We start from the raw sequence: 16,447 nt of genomic DNA, 5'->3' as shown, positions 1-16,447 counted from the left end.
ATATTTTGTTGTATTATTTTTATTTATTTTTCACAAAGCAACACTTTATTTTTGTTGTGACCAAAAAAACAGAGTAAGAGAATAAAAAATGGAAAAGAAAAATATGAGGGAAGAAAAGGAAAAGTGAAAAAAGAAAAGTCCCATTTTACAGACTCAAATGTATCCTGAAAGTTTAGTATTTTTTAAGGTCCCTTTCTAACCTTTGGGTATCACTGTAAGAATACGTCATGCGTGAACCACCTGAGCTAGCCATCCTGTAGTCATTACGAAAGCAATTGGTGCACTAACGGGGCGAAGTGAAAAGAAAAGACGACCCTGGTTCAAGTGTGGAATCCTCTGAGCCCACACTGCCTCAGTGCCACATGGGCATCATCTTCCCTTCTGTAGTGTTTTTAAAGATATTTTTTATTTGTTTTTATGTATATGAATGTTCTGCTGGCATGTATCTAAGTGTACCCATGCGTGCAATGCTCATGGAGGCTAGAAGATGGCACTGGATTCCCTGGAACTAAAGTTACAGATGGTTTTTAGCCACCATGTGGGTGCTAGGAATTGAACCTAGGTCCTCTGAAAGAGCAGTAAGTGCTCTTAACCACTGAGCAGCCTCTCCAATTCTTCTTCTGCAGAATTTTTACTATTTCACTAATACAAATGAGCTTCTGTTATACCACTTACATAACCTACATAAAGAAAAAAGAGTTAAAAATCAGAAAGCAGTAATCTTTTGTTAGCATGATAGAATTATATATAGACTATAGAGGTTTAGATAGGAAAAATTGAAATTAAATGCAGCAAAAATAGCTTGCATGATATATTCAATTAAAGATTATTTGGTTACAATGGTCTGCTAAGCTTTATTGTGCTATTTAAAGAAATTCTAAAATCTTTTAAGCTTTAACCTATCCCAAAAGCATATGGTCAAAATAAAGTTTAAATTGTTCTATAAAATAAACATTTTGATGTAGAATCCTAGCACAGCTGCCTGACACTGGCAGCAAATATGGTGCATGTCTGTGGCAATCCAGAAAACATGGTACTGAGCAGTCACATAGCTGCTGGTGGTCGTGGGTAACTTACTAAACACAGGACAGACTTATCACTCAGAAGAAGAAACAGAATTTGCAGCAATGCAAAGGGGTTTTAATACCTGAAACTATTAATGGTGGCCCAAAGTATAGGGTCAACTGTGTAATTTCTACTTAATCCTTAGGCATTCAGCTGAGTCAGGAATTTTTGTACCTTTTCTGTAAGCATCATGTAGTACTTTTGTAAAGTGCTAAAAATGAAGGAATATTTAAAATAAATTTGTGTGCTTTGAAATAACACAGGAAGGCAACAGTGAGAAAACACTGACATACCAGCAACTGGTTTATGGGTTTAATAACAGTGACGATGAAGATGCACAAAGTTATATATTGAACTGAATTACCTCACAGAAATGCAACACACAAGACGCGAAGGAGGCAGCTCCCGTGAGCACATTTTGTACATATCCTCGGGGCATATTAAATTTTTCAGATACACTCCAAATGTTGTTCTCTTTCAATAAGGAATAAAGAACAAAAGATAGATAGAGTCTGTTGATAATGCCCTTGTCCACATTCTGGAAAGACACAATTAAATACATTTATGCAGTAGATGGGCGAAAGGTAAAGCGAATGAAATTATACTACAGGTTAGAAAGAACAGAATGATTCCACAAAACAGAACTGATTTCCAATGTGTACTTTAGATTATTTGCATTATCAATTTTCCATTTATAAAAAGATTAGGCAATTTGTTTCCAATTTAGACTAAACTTTCTTCTACAGAGAGGGTTGAACTGTCTCCCCTCCCCAGAAAATAAATGTTCAAGTTCTAACACCTGGTACCCAGAAATGTGACTTTAGTTGGGAACAGGATCTTGGCAGCCGCATTTAGTTCAGGACCTCTAATGAAGGCACCCAGAATTTACAGTGGGTCCTAAATTTGGTGATTGGTAACCCTGCAGAAAGGGGAGAGGACACAGGAAGACCAGAAGCAATGTGAGAGGCCTGGATTAGACAGAGGTGCCTGTGAGCAGGAGTGCTGCGGCTGCCACAGCTAGGAGAGAGCATGGGGTACTTTCTTCTTGGAGCCTACTAAAAAGCCAATGTTTCCAGTACCTTAATTTCAGATGTCTAGCTCCCTACACTATTAAGATAGATTTCTGGAGTTTTTTTAGAACTATTTATATTTATGTGTCTATGTGTATGTATGCCACACGTATGTGGGCATCTTTGGAGATCAGAAGAAGTACTGGATCCTCTGGTGCTGGAGTTACAGGCAGTTGTGATCACCCAATGTGGATGCTGGGAACTGAACTCAGGTCCTCTGTAGGAGCAGCAAGCCCTCTTAACTACTGAGCCATTTCTCTAGTCACTGTTTTTGTTTTGTTTTGTGTCCTAGGTATTAAACCCAAGGCCTTGCATTAAGCTAATTATTTGCTCTATTACTGAGCTACCCTCCTACCCAATTTCTGTGCATTTTTGTTTTGTTTTGATTTTGGTCTTTTGGAGACAGGCTCTCCCTGTATCTCCAGCTGGCTTGGAACTCACTATGTAGACCAGGCTGGACTCAAACTCACAAAGTTCCGCCTACCTCTGCCTCCCAATTGCTGGGATTACAGACTTGCGCCACCATGCCTGGCTTCTGTGCATTTTAAAAAAATGTGCATGTATGTGTATATATACCATTTGTGTACACATGCTGGTAGAAGCCAGAAGAGGGCATCAGATTGAATGGAGCTGGAGTTACAGGTGGTGTTAGCCGCCATGTGGGTGGAAGGATCTGAACATGGGTCCTCTGGAAGAGCAGTAAGCACTCTTAACTGCTGAGCCATCTCTCCTGCTCCATAATTTCTACTGTTTTAACTCAAACAATTAGTGGTGATTTGTTTATGGAAGGACCAGGAAATAAACATCAGGAGGGAAGCAGTAAAGTGGGAAAACCTTCACGTTTATGTGGTATTTATACATTGTGTTTGTATACAAATGTTAGACAAACACACATAGATAAATGTTGCTAAGTGTGTCTGTACTATAAACTGCAAGTAAATACTACAGGACAGTTTCCATACGGTCATGACAAATAATGTTTCCAAGGTTGGAATGGTGAAAGGGACAGGAAAATACAGTTTCTGTTCTGTATATCTGCTTTTGCCCATGGTGTCTAGTGATTTTAGTTTTTGTACAAAGTATCTCACTGCTAATTATCAAACTAATGTAGAACAACTTGATGTTTAAAAAATCTGAGGGAAGCCAGGTGAGGTGTTGCACCCATTTAATCCCAGCACTCGGGAGGCAGAGGCAGGCAGATCTCTGTGAGTTCAGGGCCAGCCTGGTCTACATAATGAGCTCCAGGACAGCTGGGGCTACAGGAAGACCCTGTCTCAAAAAGACCAAAAAAAAAAAAAAAAAATCTGAGGGAAAAAAGGGGTTGGAGAGATGGCTCAGTGGTTAAGAACATTGGCTGTTCTTGCAGAAGACCCAGGTTCAAATCCCAGGATCCACATGGCAGCTAACAACTGTCCGTAACTCCAGTTCCAAGGGGATCTGATAGCCTCCTCTGTCCTTTGTAGGCATTGCACGACACGGGTGCACTTACCTACATGCGGGCAATACACGCATACACATAAAATAAAAATAATAAAATATTTAAAATCTGAGCAGAAAAAAAAGGTAGACTTCAAGGAGAAAAATACTTATAATATTATACTGGTTGGTCATGACGGTGCATGCCTATAATTCCAGTACTCAGGAGGTTGGTGTAAAAGGAGCAAGGTCCAGACTACATAGCAGGCCCCTGTCTGAAAATAATACCCTCTACTGTAGTAAAAGAATGTTTCACAAAAAGATTGTTTCACATATCGATGGATTTTGGAGTTACAGATTCTGCATGTTGATAATGAATTATTCTTTTTAAAAGCATACATTGAAAAAGTCTGATAGTTGAATAGTAAGAAAAGATAGCTTTTTACTCTCCACTTTTAATGTGATTTTTACTATCAAGTATAAATTGGGTTAGTATAGGTTTTATTTAGAATGTAGCTCCTAAGCCAAGAAAGATGACAGAATCATTGCATGGTCAGATAGAGGTGTTCATGTCATTTTCAAGGCCTTTTGCAAGAAATGTTAAAATAAGGGGTAGGGGGCCAGTAGGTTAGCTCAGCAGATATAAGTACTTGCTGCTGTACAAGCCTGATGACTTGAGTTTGATCCCTTAACTCTGGGAAGAAGGAGAGAACTGACTCCCCAAAATTGTCCTGACCTCCACATGCACACCATGGTGCACATGCCTGCATACATACAAAGACACACATACATACACACAACAATAACAGAATTAAAAAAAATTGGGCCAGTGAAATGGATCAGAGGGCAAAAGTGCTTGCTCTTCAAGCCTGAGGACCTAAATTCAAGCCCCAGAACCCACATAAAGGTGAAGGAGAGAACCAACTCCACAGAGTTGTTCTTTGACTGCCACATAAGCATTATGGCATGGATGTGCCCCCCTCCCCCAATAATAAAATTAAAGAAATTTTAAAGGGAGGTAGGGGTAGAATGGAGCTATTTTTTTAAAGATTTATTTATTTATTTATTTATTTATTTATTTATTTATTTATTTATTTGTGTGTATGTTTGTGACTGTGGGGGCTCATGTGCTATGGTGTGCACATGGAGGTCAGAGGCTCTTTTGGAATTCATTCTCTCTTACCATCATGTTGACACTGCATATTCCAGGCTGAATAGGACTTGTTTACATAAGTTCTAGGGCTTGAACTCGGATTGAATGGCTTGCATAACACATGCTTTTATTCACTATCTTAGCTTTAACTGTCAACTTGACACAGCCTAGAAATCACCTAACAGGACAACCTCCATTGAGGAATTCCCTAGATCAAATTGGCTTGTGGGCATGTCTGGGGGTGGGCACTGTCTTGAGTATTAACTGATGGAGGACCCAGTCCACTGTGAGTGGCACCATTCCCTGGGCTGGTGGTCTTGGGCTGTATAAGAAAACTAGCTAAGAATGAACCTGTGAGCAGGCCTGTTAGCAAGCAGCATGGTCCATGGTTCCTGCTACCTCTTTGACTGTGAAATAAGTTCCTTGGCCAAAGGTACTGCTGTTCCTGACTTAACTTCTCTCAATGACTAACTGTGACCTGGAAATGTAAGCCAAATAAATTCTTTCTTCCCCTAAGTTCTTTTTGGTTAGAGTGTTTTATTACAACACGGAAGGAAGCTAGGACATCATTTGAGTCATTTTCCCAGCCTGAGGTTCTTTTTCAAAAAGAAAAAGTCAATTACATTCTAAGTAAATACCACTTTCTTTAGAATTTGAAATAATGATACTTGTAAAACATTAAACTAGCAAATAGTTTCATTACATATTTAACTATCAAGTTAACAAACACTGACTATATTATAACACATTTAAATATAAATTCTGTATTCAAATTTTAAAAGATGTTTTATTCTTAGGAGATTTTGCATGTGGCTATTATTTAGTAAGACATCTCAAATTACTATGATTTTGTTTTTTTACTTTACATTTTAGAGGTTAATATAAAAGGTTTTTAAGAAATGTGCTCACGTGTGAGTTGGTGGTGTAGTGGTAAGCACAGCTGCCTTCCAATAAATGTGTTCACATTTTGAAACTCTACATTTGAAAATAGTTGTTTCAAAGGTATAAGAACCAATCTGATAATTACAAAGTTTTAATTTTATAACACAGAAATTCCATTTTTCAAAATAAAACCAGTACTGTCTACGTAAATTTAAGATACAGGGGTAAAATGGTAGGTAAGATCATTTAATGAAAATTAAAAATGAAAAAAAGTATATTGAGCGGAAAAGGATATTAACTTAAAGAAGCTGAAGGCATGATTATCAAAGACTCATTTCTACTTGTCCTATCTAGAATTGCTGATATTGAGTAGGATATTTCATATAAAGTTTCTGGAAAAATACAGCATCTTCTTTAGAGCTCAGAGGCTCTGCTTAGTGGTAGAGTGCTCACCTAGTATGTATGAGCATCTAGGTTACATCACAACACACACACATGTATACATGTATGCATAATACATATTATGAAAACATTCAACTTCAGTTAGTCATAGTATTTAGTTATATGTTATTGTACAAATACTTGAGTGATGGCTCAGCAGTTAAGAGCACTGGCTGCTCTTGCAGAAGATCTGGGTTCGATTCTCAGCACCCATATGACAGCTAACAACTGTCAGTAACTCTAGTTCCGGGGAATCTGACATCTTCTTCTGACCTGGCATTGGTGCACTTATATACATGCAAGCAATACACTCATACACATAAAATAAAATAAAAAGGCATGATAGATTATTTCAGGAAGTCGGCAGAGCAAAGTTCCAGGCCAGCTGGGGCTACAGGGAAAAAAAAAAAAAAAAAAAAAAAAAAAAGAAAAAAAAGAAAAAAAAAGGAAAGAAAAGGAAAAAAGCCAAACACTACCCATTCATCCATTTCTGGTGCTGAGATAGTTTTTAAACAGCAAATTGGGAACAATATCAATTTTAAGAAATATTGTGAAAGAAAGAGGGATATGGTAACTCATGTATCTAAATAACCCTGGCACCTGATCAAGAAGCTCTGACAGGAAGGCTGTTCCAAGTTTGAGGTCTGCCCAGGCTATAGAGTATAGCCGTGTCTCAATGCACCCACCACAAATAAGAAACAAAGAGGTCAAATCAATCAAGGATATGGTATGATTCTAATTTAGGTGAATGAATTCAGCTCACTGTTGGGGAAACAAACAGACGGTACCTTCCTGATGGCCTGCCCTGCTGCTTTCTTCCCGATAAAGCTTTCAGAGATGCCAAGAAAAGCAGCTATAGTTTGCTCTGCTGGACTGAGTTGATTGAACTGCAGAGAAAAAGAGGAAATACATGAAAAACAAAACAAAACCATAGCTTTAAAAAACATCCTGGATTTATTTTTGAGATCACATTTTCAAGATTTTGAAAGATATGAAAAATGACAAAAATTTACAGAAAATATTACCAGTTTTAAAATTACAGTATCAGAATATCACTAGATATAGTACCTTATAGAAAGACTGTCATAAGCTGAACAATATTTCAGTTAACACCAGACTACACATACAAAGTGTCTCCATAAGGGCAGATGACCTAGCAAAGTCACAGCTGTCTTAGTGCCCTAAGCATACTTTGATGAACCTGTCTTACAACGCATTTCTTAGAACACATCTTCATCATTAACTGGAACATGACTGCATAAAGACATGGTGACAAGTACTGGTTTTTATGGGTGATATGGTTGTTTATTATTAGAGAGAGCTGGGAGAGGAAAGAGGGAAGTCTTCAGAAAATAGCTGCATCACAGAGTACCACCTCAAAAACCCACAGTAATGATTTTTAATCTGTAACATTTAAAAAGAAGTTAATTTCCTGAGATTAAAAACTGTATACTGGGGGTTTGGGAGTATAGCTCCATGGTAGAGCACATGTATGGTATACACAGGCCCTGGGTTCAATCTTTAAAATCCAGAAAAAAAAGACTGGTCACAGTTATTGCCTATATGTGTTCATATATGTCCATTCAGCCAGCCTGTTCACAGTAAAATCATGATGCACTTGCCACTTGGTTTTATTAGTTGTAGGGCCAGTTCTAACCGTGTTACTGGCTATAAAATAAATACTCTTTGTGGGGCTGGGGAGATAGCTTATTTGGCAAAGTACATGCTGCACAAGCATGAGGAACTGAGTTCAACCCCCAGAACCCACGTAGAAAGCCAGGTGTGGTGGCACTGCACTTGTAATTTCAGCACCAGGGAGGTAGAGACAGGCGGATCCTGGAGCTTGCTTGTCAGTCAGCCTAGCCTAACTGGTAAGCCTCAAGTTCCAGTGGGATACTGTCTTAAAAAACAAGGTAAAGATGGTTCCTGAGGAATAACACCTGAGGTTGACCTCTGGCCTCCACATGCATGTACACACACATGCACTCACTGAACATGCATACATACACATACACCTCTTTTGCAGTTATTAAAATAGGTGGATTTGGTGAATCATCATGCTGGGCTCTGACAGTGTTCACATAATTAAACTGTCAATCACTGGCCACAGCTTCCACTGTCTTCTTTATACGCTATGCAGTATAAAATGTAGTGGTCACAAGATCTTAGAAGTATGGTCTTTGGGGTAATAGGACTAGGGATAATACTTTTCTCACCTTGGGGTCTTCCTTTCTTAATTTTCTTTGACGAAGAATATTTAACAGATGATGGAGAGATGGCTCAGCCGTTTAAAGTACTGGCTACTCTTGCAGAGGACCTAGGTTTGGTTCCTAGCACCCACATGGTGGATAACAGCCATCTGCAACTCCAGTTCCAGGAGGTTTGAAACCTTCTTCTGGCCTCCACAAGCACTGCATGACTTGGGTACACATACATGCAGGCAAAACAATCATATACATGAAATACAAATAAACAAATTTAAAAAAGAATATTTAACCAAGAGGTAACCTTTGAGACAAACAAGAAAAAAATGTTGTTACCATATTATTATTTTTAAAAACTAAAAAATGAGCCAGGTGTGGTGGCATACGCCTTTAATCCCAGCACTCAGGAGGCAGAGGCAGGCGGATCTCGGTGAGATTGAGGCCAGCCTGGTCTACACAGCAAGTTCCAGGCCAGCTGGGCTATAGGGAGACCCTGTCTCAAAAAGACAAAAATGAAACAAAAACTACTGAAAAATGGAGCTAGGAAACTGGCTCAGTGGGTAAAAGCACTAGCCTAGCAAGCCTGTCACTCAAGTTCAATCCCTGGAACCCATGTAAAAAAGCAGATGTGGAGGCACACATCTGTAATTCTAGCACTTCCCCAGCAAAATTGGAGACACAGACAGGTGGAAGGTAAGAAGTGATTCCCAGAAGTTTTCCTCTGACCTCCACATGTGCACTGTGGCATGAATGTGCCCATGGGCACACACACACACACACACACACACACGCACGCATGCACGCACACACATGCACACACACATAATAAATCTTTTAAAACCTTGAAAGACATATATATATGCTTGAAAATATCATAATACCCATTATTTTGTACAATTAATATATACAGTCATTAAGAAAAGAAAAAAGAAAAACCCTGAAAGACAAAAGGCCCAATTCCAAACATGTTTCAACAGAAGAAAAAAGGTAACCAATCACTTGACAAAAATACTATCATCACTTCCTCACCTGTCTGAAGTATACCATCCAATCAGGGTTACACTGAGAACCAACATCATAGGGAGTTACTAGGTAGACCAGGTGAAGAAAGCTTTCAAGAACGAGGCCTTCAAGACCTTTCTTTAAGTCTTTATATAGAATGTCACAATAAGCCAAATCTATAGTTCCTAAAAGAAAGAAACATTTCATCTTTCAACATCATTAGAGGGGAAAAGAGGTGACTTTTAAACACAGACTTGTTAGCTGGATATGGTAGCACACATCTGTAATTCCAGCACTCAGGAGTTGGAGGCAGGAGAATCAGGAAGACAGCCTCAGCTACATAACAAGACTGAGGCCAGACTGGCTTATATGAGACCCCATGTTAAAACAGTTTGGATTGGCTTGGATTTGAGCCAGTAAAGGTAACCTCTCAGAACTGTAGTTTCCTAGTTTTGAAAGAGGGACAACAAAGCACAGCTGAATCACAAATGAGAAAATATATATTGAAGATTTGGGCTTTGTAAATTGGAATTCCTACACAAATAATGTATGAACGCATATAAAATACACAAGGATATCTATGATTATAGGCATGAGTGTTTGTGCCTACAGTTTTGGTTGTGAGCCTGAGCCTTTAATGGCTGCACCAGCTCTCCAGCCCAGTGAAATTATATTAAATATTTTCAAAGATCAAAAATATAAAGATTTAGTTTTTAATTTTTGGTGTGCTGAGGATCAAACGCAATGCCTCATATGTGAAGCAAGTGCTCTACCGCTGAACATACAGTTCCAGTTGTCAAGGAAGTCTTATTTACAAGTTTACCGAATATATCAATAATTCTTATTTCTCTTGTATGTAATGACTTTGGAAGTTATTCTACTGATAAATAACAATATTTAGAACTTTTTGATCCAACCATTTTTGGGAATCTAGTCAAGAAAAATGTTTCAATGTATACTCAAAATATATAAGCTGAGAATCTCATGCAGCTGCTTATAATTGAGAAAACTCAGAAATAATGTAAATGTTCATAAACAAAAAGATGGCATATGAATTATGTTTCAGTCCTACCATGGATGACTACAGTGTAAAAAGGAAATGAGGCTGAGCCTCATCCTGTAGGCCTACATGTAATCACAGCTGCTAGGAGGTTGAGGCAGGAGGATTGCAAGTTCAAGGCCTGCTTGTGTTACAGAGTGATTTCCCTGCAGGTTTCGTCAACTCAGTGAAGCTTTGTTTCAAAAATAAAAAAAGAAAGTTGGGGATGTGGCTCTGAGGTAGTATGTTTGCCTAGCATATGTGATGCCCTGGGTTCAATCCCCAGTAGCATTACCACCACACCATCATGGGGGAAAAAAAAAGAAAAGGGGGCTGGAGAGATGGCTCAGCAGTTAAGAACACTGGTTATTCTTGGAGAAGACCCGGGTTTGAATCCCAGCACCCACATGGCAGCTAACAACTGTCTGTAACTCCAGTCCCACGGGATCCGACAGCCTCTTCTGACCTCCATGGGACTTGCTGGACATGGGTGCACTTACCTACAAGCAGGCAATACACGCATACACATAAAATTGAAAAATAAATAAATAAAATTAAAAAAAAGAAATGAAAAATGAAAAATGTGATAGATTTAAAGTAATTGATCTGCTAAGACATTCATGATTATGATAGTTTATAAATAAGGATGACTCCATTAGAAAGTTAAATGATGTACATTTAAACACATGTTTACATGTATACAGAAAAATACAGTCAGGTATGACCTGCCAAGGAGCATAAACAGCTAAGATAAAATGGCTACAATCTTTTGGGCCACTGTGATAGTAATGATATGGTCAGTGATTTGGAAGAGTATATATTAAACTGTTACCAGTAGTAGCTCCTGGTGCATGGAACTTCTAGTAAGACTTTTTTTTTCCTTTTCTTTATGTGTTTATATTCACACGTGTGTGCATGTGTGCAGGTAAGTGCATGTGCATGTGTGTGCATGCATGTTTAGAGACCAGAGGATGAAGTCTGCTGTTTTCCTCAGTTATTCTCCATCTTACTTTTTGAGACAGGGTCTCTCACTGAACCAAAAGCTCACTGATTTGGCTGGGTTGGCTGGCAGTGAGCTCCAGGGATCCTCCTTATCTCTGACTCCCCAGTTCTGGGATTATAGACACATGCTGCTGTGCCTGGCTTTCTATGTGGGTGCTGGGGATCCGAGCTCAAGTCTCCATGCCTGCACAGCAAACACTTTACTGACTGAGCCACCACCCCAGTCTAGAATTTATTCAAGGCCAGCCTGGTCTACACAGTGAGTTCCAGGACAGCTGGGGCTACAGGGAGACCCTGTCTCAAAAAAACAAAACAAAAGAAAAAACAAAAACAAAAACTTAAATCTGTATAAAGCATTCATTATGAATAGAAGTGAAATCCACAGAAAAGTGTGAGAAGACACACACCCCTTGGTAGGCTATTAAGCTGTGTGTAGAAGCTAAAGGGAGTATGAAGGCAGCATGACCATCTTTTCCTCTATACACTTGTGTAGTATTTTAACTACTTATAATTAAAAATATTTTTCAAATTTTGAAAGTTGAAGTAACATAAAATTAATGCTATTAATATGAAATCACAAATCCAATTTAAAGAAAGGGAATAATTTAATTTATATTTTTTCCAATACCCTCAGATAACAATGGGATTTAGGTAAACACTCACCCTTAAAGGAAGCTCGTCCTAGTTTTGTAATGTGAAAATGACAATGTGACCCTTCTTCAGAATTTTGAGAGTCCTTTTGCAGGAGTCCTTTCTCTGTCAGGTATCTAAGTGAGTCAACAGTTATTTCCCAGAGACTTTTTTCTTTCAGTAAAACCTTTTGCTGAACACCAAAAAACGTACCATTCACAAATTGATATATGTCATCAAGATTTGTTGCAATCTGGAAGAATTCAGGACATCATTGGAAATTTTCCTTAGTTCAAAGAATTACTTTGTGCATTAATCAAGATTATTCACTTCTATACATTAAAGCTATTCAAATGAAAACTAGCATAAAATATACACAATTGCAAAATTTAATGAGAAAAACAACTGAAGGGAGAAGCTAGTTACCATATTCATGCTTTTTATGAAAGCATGTACACATTGTCATCAAAATGCTTTTAGCATCTATATTATCTCCAAAGCTGTGCTCTATTTATTCCCCAATTTTCACTAACTTCCCCCAGCCTCCTTCTGGAATCCTCTCTTCTCCCATTCTGCCTACTCATGGAAGCATTCCTTAGTGCTAAAACCTGCATTACAAGTGAAAAGGAACATGGAAACAGCTGAAAGAACCCACTGTGACAGTGTCAGGCAGTGCCGTGCCAGAGATGCTGCCTAGGAAATTGTACTTCACTGCCCCTCTGCTGCTTCTCTCATTCTCACAGGCTTTCCCTCCTATTCCTCATTTACAACAGTGATCCTAAATACACTGCACCCTCCACTTGGTATTCAGATACAAAACTCACTCTGAATTAGAATAATCTTTTATTAGCCAATTTCAATGAAATCAGCATGTTACACTAAAATACGATCAATCAATATTTCTCTCTTACAGTCCTCAACTGGCATATTTAAATAGCCATTTCATAGTAAAACAATATAAAGGATAATAAAAATATTATCATCCATTTTTCTATTAGCAACCTCTCTTCTTTTTAATAACGATCATGCTTAATATTCAATTAAGCTGAAATGCACTTATAAGATATTCAGTTCATGGATCATTAATGTACTTAGTTTCCATATTGTTTCCTTCCTGACTTATTACAGTTAACACAGCAGGATGCCAGGGGGGTAGGTCCAGGAAGCACCTTTATTTGATCCATCTACCTGCCTTCCTGCTACCTTCCCACTCCTCTCTGAAAAGCTTTGACTTAATTTAAACCTTCTGGGCTAGCCTCTACCTTTCAACAACTCCAAAGTCAAGTTCATTAAAATATTTACTGAGTGCCAACCACATGCATGAACAATATAAAGCACTAGGATTCAATGATCAACAAAAAGAAATGTGAGCCCTACTTTAACAGGCCTTTTACAGAGAATAATGTTATGAGCCAAATAGTAGTTACAAAAATATAGTTTCAAACTGGTAGCTGCTGTTAAAGGAAAGAAACATAGTTCTAGAAAGCAAACAATAGATTGACTAGACTCAGAGGTGGAGGAAAAGCATCCCCAAGCGTGATGATTAGGCTAAAATTTGAAGGTGAGGAGGACTTAGTTAGATAAGGGAGCAGACTGAGCGTGAGGCTGGATGTAGGGAGAAAGACATAGGGAGGCATGTCCCAAATGTATGGAGTACTAACATACTCAAAGCATCTTATGTTAGAAAAATGAAAACAGAAAGTCAGGATGTCTGGAATGTGGAGTGCAAGAAGTCTGTAAGAGATGTGGTTGCAGAGACAGGCATGGGCCGCATCAACCATAGACACTATGATGAGGAATGTGGGCTTAATCTTTTTTTGGGGGGGGGCAGTTCTTTGAGACAGCGTCTCATGTAGCCCATGCTGGTCTTGTACTTTAATCCTTCTGCCTCCACCTTCCAGGTGCTGGGATTATAGGGATGTGCACTACTTTTGGGTTTAATCTTAATACCAATTGGAAATCTGTGACAAAGTTTAAGTGGAAGGAGAGATATAGTCAGTTCACATTTTGTAATCATTCTATGTGTAGAATTACTTGGAGGGGATCCAGGATAGCCAGGTAGTAGATATAAGGACACCACTGATAGACCAGGAAAGTGATGATTCAGGTGAGAGACATAATGTAGACCCAAGCATGCAGTGCAGAAATACAATCGAAAGCAACCTCTTGGGGATTTTTTGGTCTTTTTGAGGCAGCGTTTCCTTATAGCCCCAGCTGGCCTGGAATTTGCTATGAAGATCAGGCTGGTCTCTAACTTACAGAGATCTTCCTGCCTCTGCCTCCCAAGTGCTAGAATCAAAGGTCTGCACCACTATGCCCAGCTCGACCTCTTTTGGCTTCCAATTCATTAACAGCAAAACAGAAATCATAATCCTGTGTGAGGCTTGAAGATAAAACATGTGAAGTGTCTAGTAGGGTGACTGAAACACGGTTTTGATAGATAACTGGAGGCTCACTGACTCCCATGGTACAGCTGTTATGTTCTCTTACTTCCTGGAGTAGAATGGTTTGCCCCTTCCCTGTGTCTAATACTTAATACAGGTTTCTTTTTCAAACTCAACACTAATTACTTTTCTTCCTTTAGTCTTTCACTCTTCTAAGTAGCCAGGTGATGGTATAATGATTATAACATTCATACTCAAAACTTGTCTTGTGAAATCCCTTTTATTTATCAGTTATGTCTTTTACTTTTATTTCAAGTGTTGGTACCAATGAAGGCAGACTATATGGTGAACTAAGACAATGGTTTTGTAACTGGACAAAACCAAATTCAAACTCTGGCTTTTAGTGCTTTGTGGCTGACTAGACTTGGACACAAGGGTAAAATTTAAGTAACTCAAGAATAAATATAAAAGAGATCAACTAAGGAGTAACCCTTAAAAAAAGCTAATTTCTAATCCCAGTATTTTCTTCCTATCCAATAAAGGCTGTACAGATATCTCAAATGTCTTTTGCATTTTTATAAACCCATCATGAACTGAAAATACTGTAAGTGAAAAATGCATTAACTATTCTTAGTCTATGCAACTTCATAATTAGTAACACTGTACTCTATAGACTATTGGTTGCTGACCATGATTGTACAGCGGTGGCTTACTATAGCTGCACTGGGCAGGAGTACTGTACTATAAGCACCCCACTTTTACTGTGGGCAGAGGTGACAGACTGACACATAGTGGGGCACAATGTGTTTGGTTTTTTTTTGGTCTTTTTGAGACAAGGTCTCTGTGTAGCCCCAGCTGTCCTGGAACTCACTATGTACACCAGGCTGGCCTTGAACTCAGAGATCCGCCTGCCTCTGCCTCCCGAGTGCTGGGATTAAAGGTGTGCACTACCACGCCTGGCTTATTTAGTTTTTTTTTTTTTGGTCTTTTTTGAGACAGGGTCTCCTTGTAGCCCCAGCTGTCCTGGAATTCACTATGTAGACCAGGCGGGCCTCGACCTCAAAAAGATCCACCTGCCTCTGCCTCCCAAGTGCTGGGATTAAAGGTGTGCACCACCACACCCAGCCTCCAATGTTTGATAGTTCCCACAATATCCATCTAAGCTGTTAACTTTTGATTAAGTATCAATTACAATGTGATTTTTATATTTCTTATAACTGAAGAATTAAAAATATATACATAAACCCAGATTATATTCTTCATGTCACAGACTATTCTTTTCCTCATTAGATTTGAAATTAACATTTCTTTCAAATTTAACAGTTTGCCAATATTTTAAAAATCTTGATTATCTGAGGTAAAAATAGAAATATTTAAAAAGATCTTTAAAAAGTACCTTCAAACCAATTAAAGAAAGAAACAAACTTTGGATTCCCTTAGTGAATTCCTGAACAAGATGGCTATAGCAGTTTTCCAGTGGTCTGTTTATTAGTTCCAAGACCTATAAAAGTTAAAGCAATATTATTTTTTTGTGTTATTACTAAATATAAGTGGTGTTCCACATAAAGACTTTATACTTTGTACAAATCTTGGAAAGTCCCAAACCCCTCCAAAGCCAAACAAAATAGTATCTTAAAAAGATAGAACAAGAATTTAAATGTATCCTAACAAAATAAAAATAGATAAAATATGTTTCTTATTGTCTGGAATATAAAAGTATTCAAGCTACTCTTTCTAAATTTTTTTTTTTTTATTTTGTCTTTTTGAGACAGGGTAGCCCCAGTTGGCCTGGAACTCCCTCCGTAGATCAGGTAAGCCTCAAACCCACAGAGATTGCCTACTTCTGCCTCCCAAGTGTTGGGACTAAAGGCATGTTCCACCATGCCTGGCTTCTTTCTAAATCATAATCATATAGGATATATTATTAAAGGAACACTAGCAATCAATTTTTAAGCAATGATCTCAGATAAGGAGGGAAGGGTATACAAGGAACCTAGGGGATAAGGGGAAAGAAGGAGCTCAAGAGAGGTAGGACCGTAGGAGAAGGGTATTATTAAGGGAGAAAGGGGGGAAATGGGGGCACCTTAAGTGGGAAAACTACGGTGGAGGGGTGAGACAATGCGAGAGATAAATAATGCCTAGCTAGTTTTGAAAACCAG

At 38.5% G+C, this 16,447-nt stretch overlaps 1 protein-coding gene across 5 annotated transcripts in view; it reads right to left on the bottom strand.

Annotated features, from left to right (window-relative positions):
* The window catches only part of Helq (helicase, POLQ like), a 59,999-nt gene that overhangs the window by 14,615 nt on the left and 28,937 nt on the right, over positions 1 to 16,447 (bottom strand). For 3 of the 5 annotated variants that reach the window (XM_029555316.1, XM_008851773.3, XM_008851774.3), the window contains 5 exons: positions 15,685 to 15,789; positions 11,938 to 12,157; positions 9,261 to 9,418; positions 6,816 to 6,914; positions 1,430 to 1,603 (listed from right to left, as the gene is read on the bottom strand). In XM_029555316.1, the coding sequence (XP_029411176.1) occupies positions 1,430 to 1,603; positions 6,816 to 6,914; positions 9,261 to 9,418; positions 11,938 to 12,157; positions 15,685 to 15,789 (756 nt within the window). The remainder of the gene's footprint in view (positions 1 to 1,429; positions 1,604 to 6,815; positions 6,915 to 9,260; positions 9,419 to 11,937; positions 12,158 to 15,684; positions 15,790 to 16,447) is intronic. The other 2 variants (XM_029555317.1, XM_029555315.1) reach the window with 2 other exon arrangements.

Source organism: Nannospalax galili, unplaced genomic scaffold (genome assembly GCF_000622305.1).
Source record: "Nannospalax galili isolate Female #2095 unplaced genomic scaffold, S.galili_v1.0 scaffold405, whole genome shotgun sequence".
NCBI classification, from domain to species: Eukaryota; Metazoa; Chordata; class Mammalia; order Rodentia; family Spalacidae; genus Nannospalax; species Nannospalax galili.
This window is presented reverse-complemented; position numbering and strand designations above follow the sequence as displayed.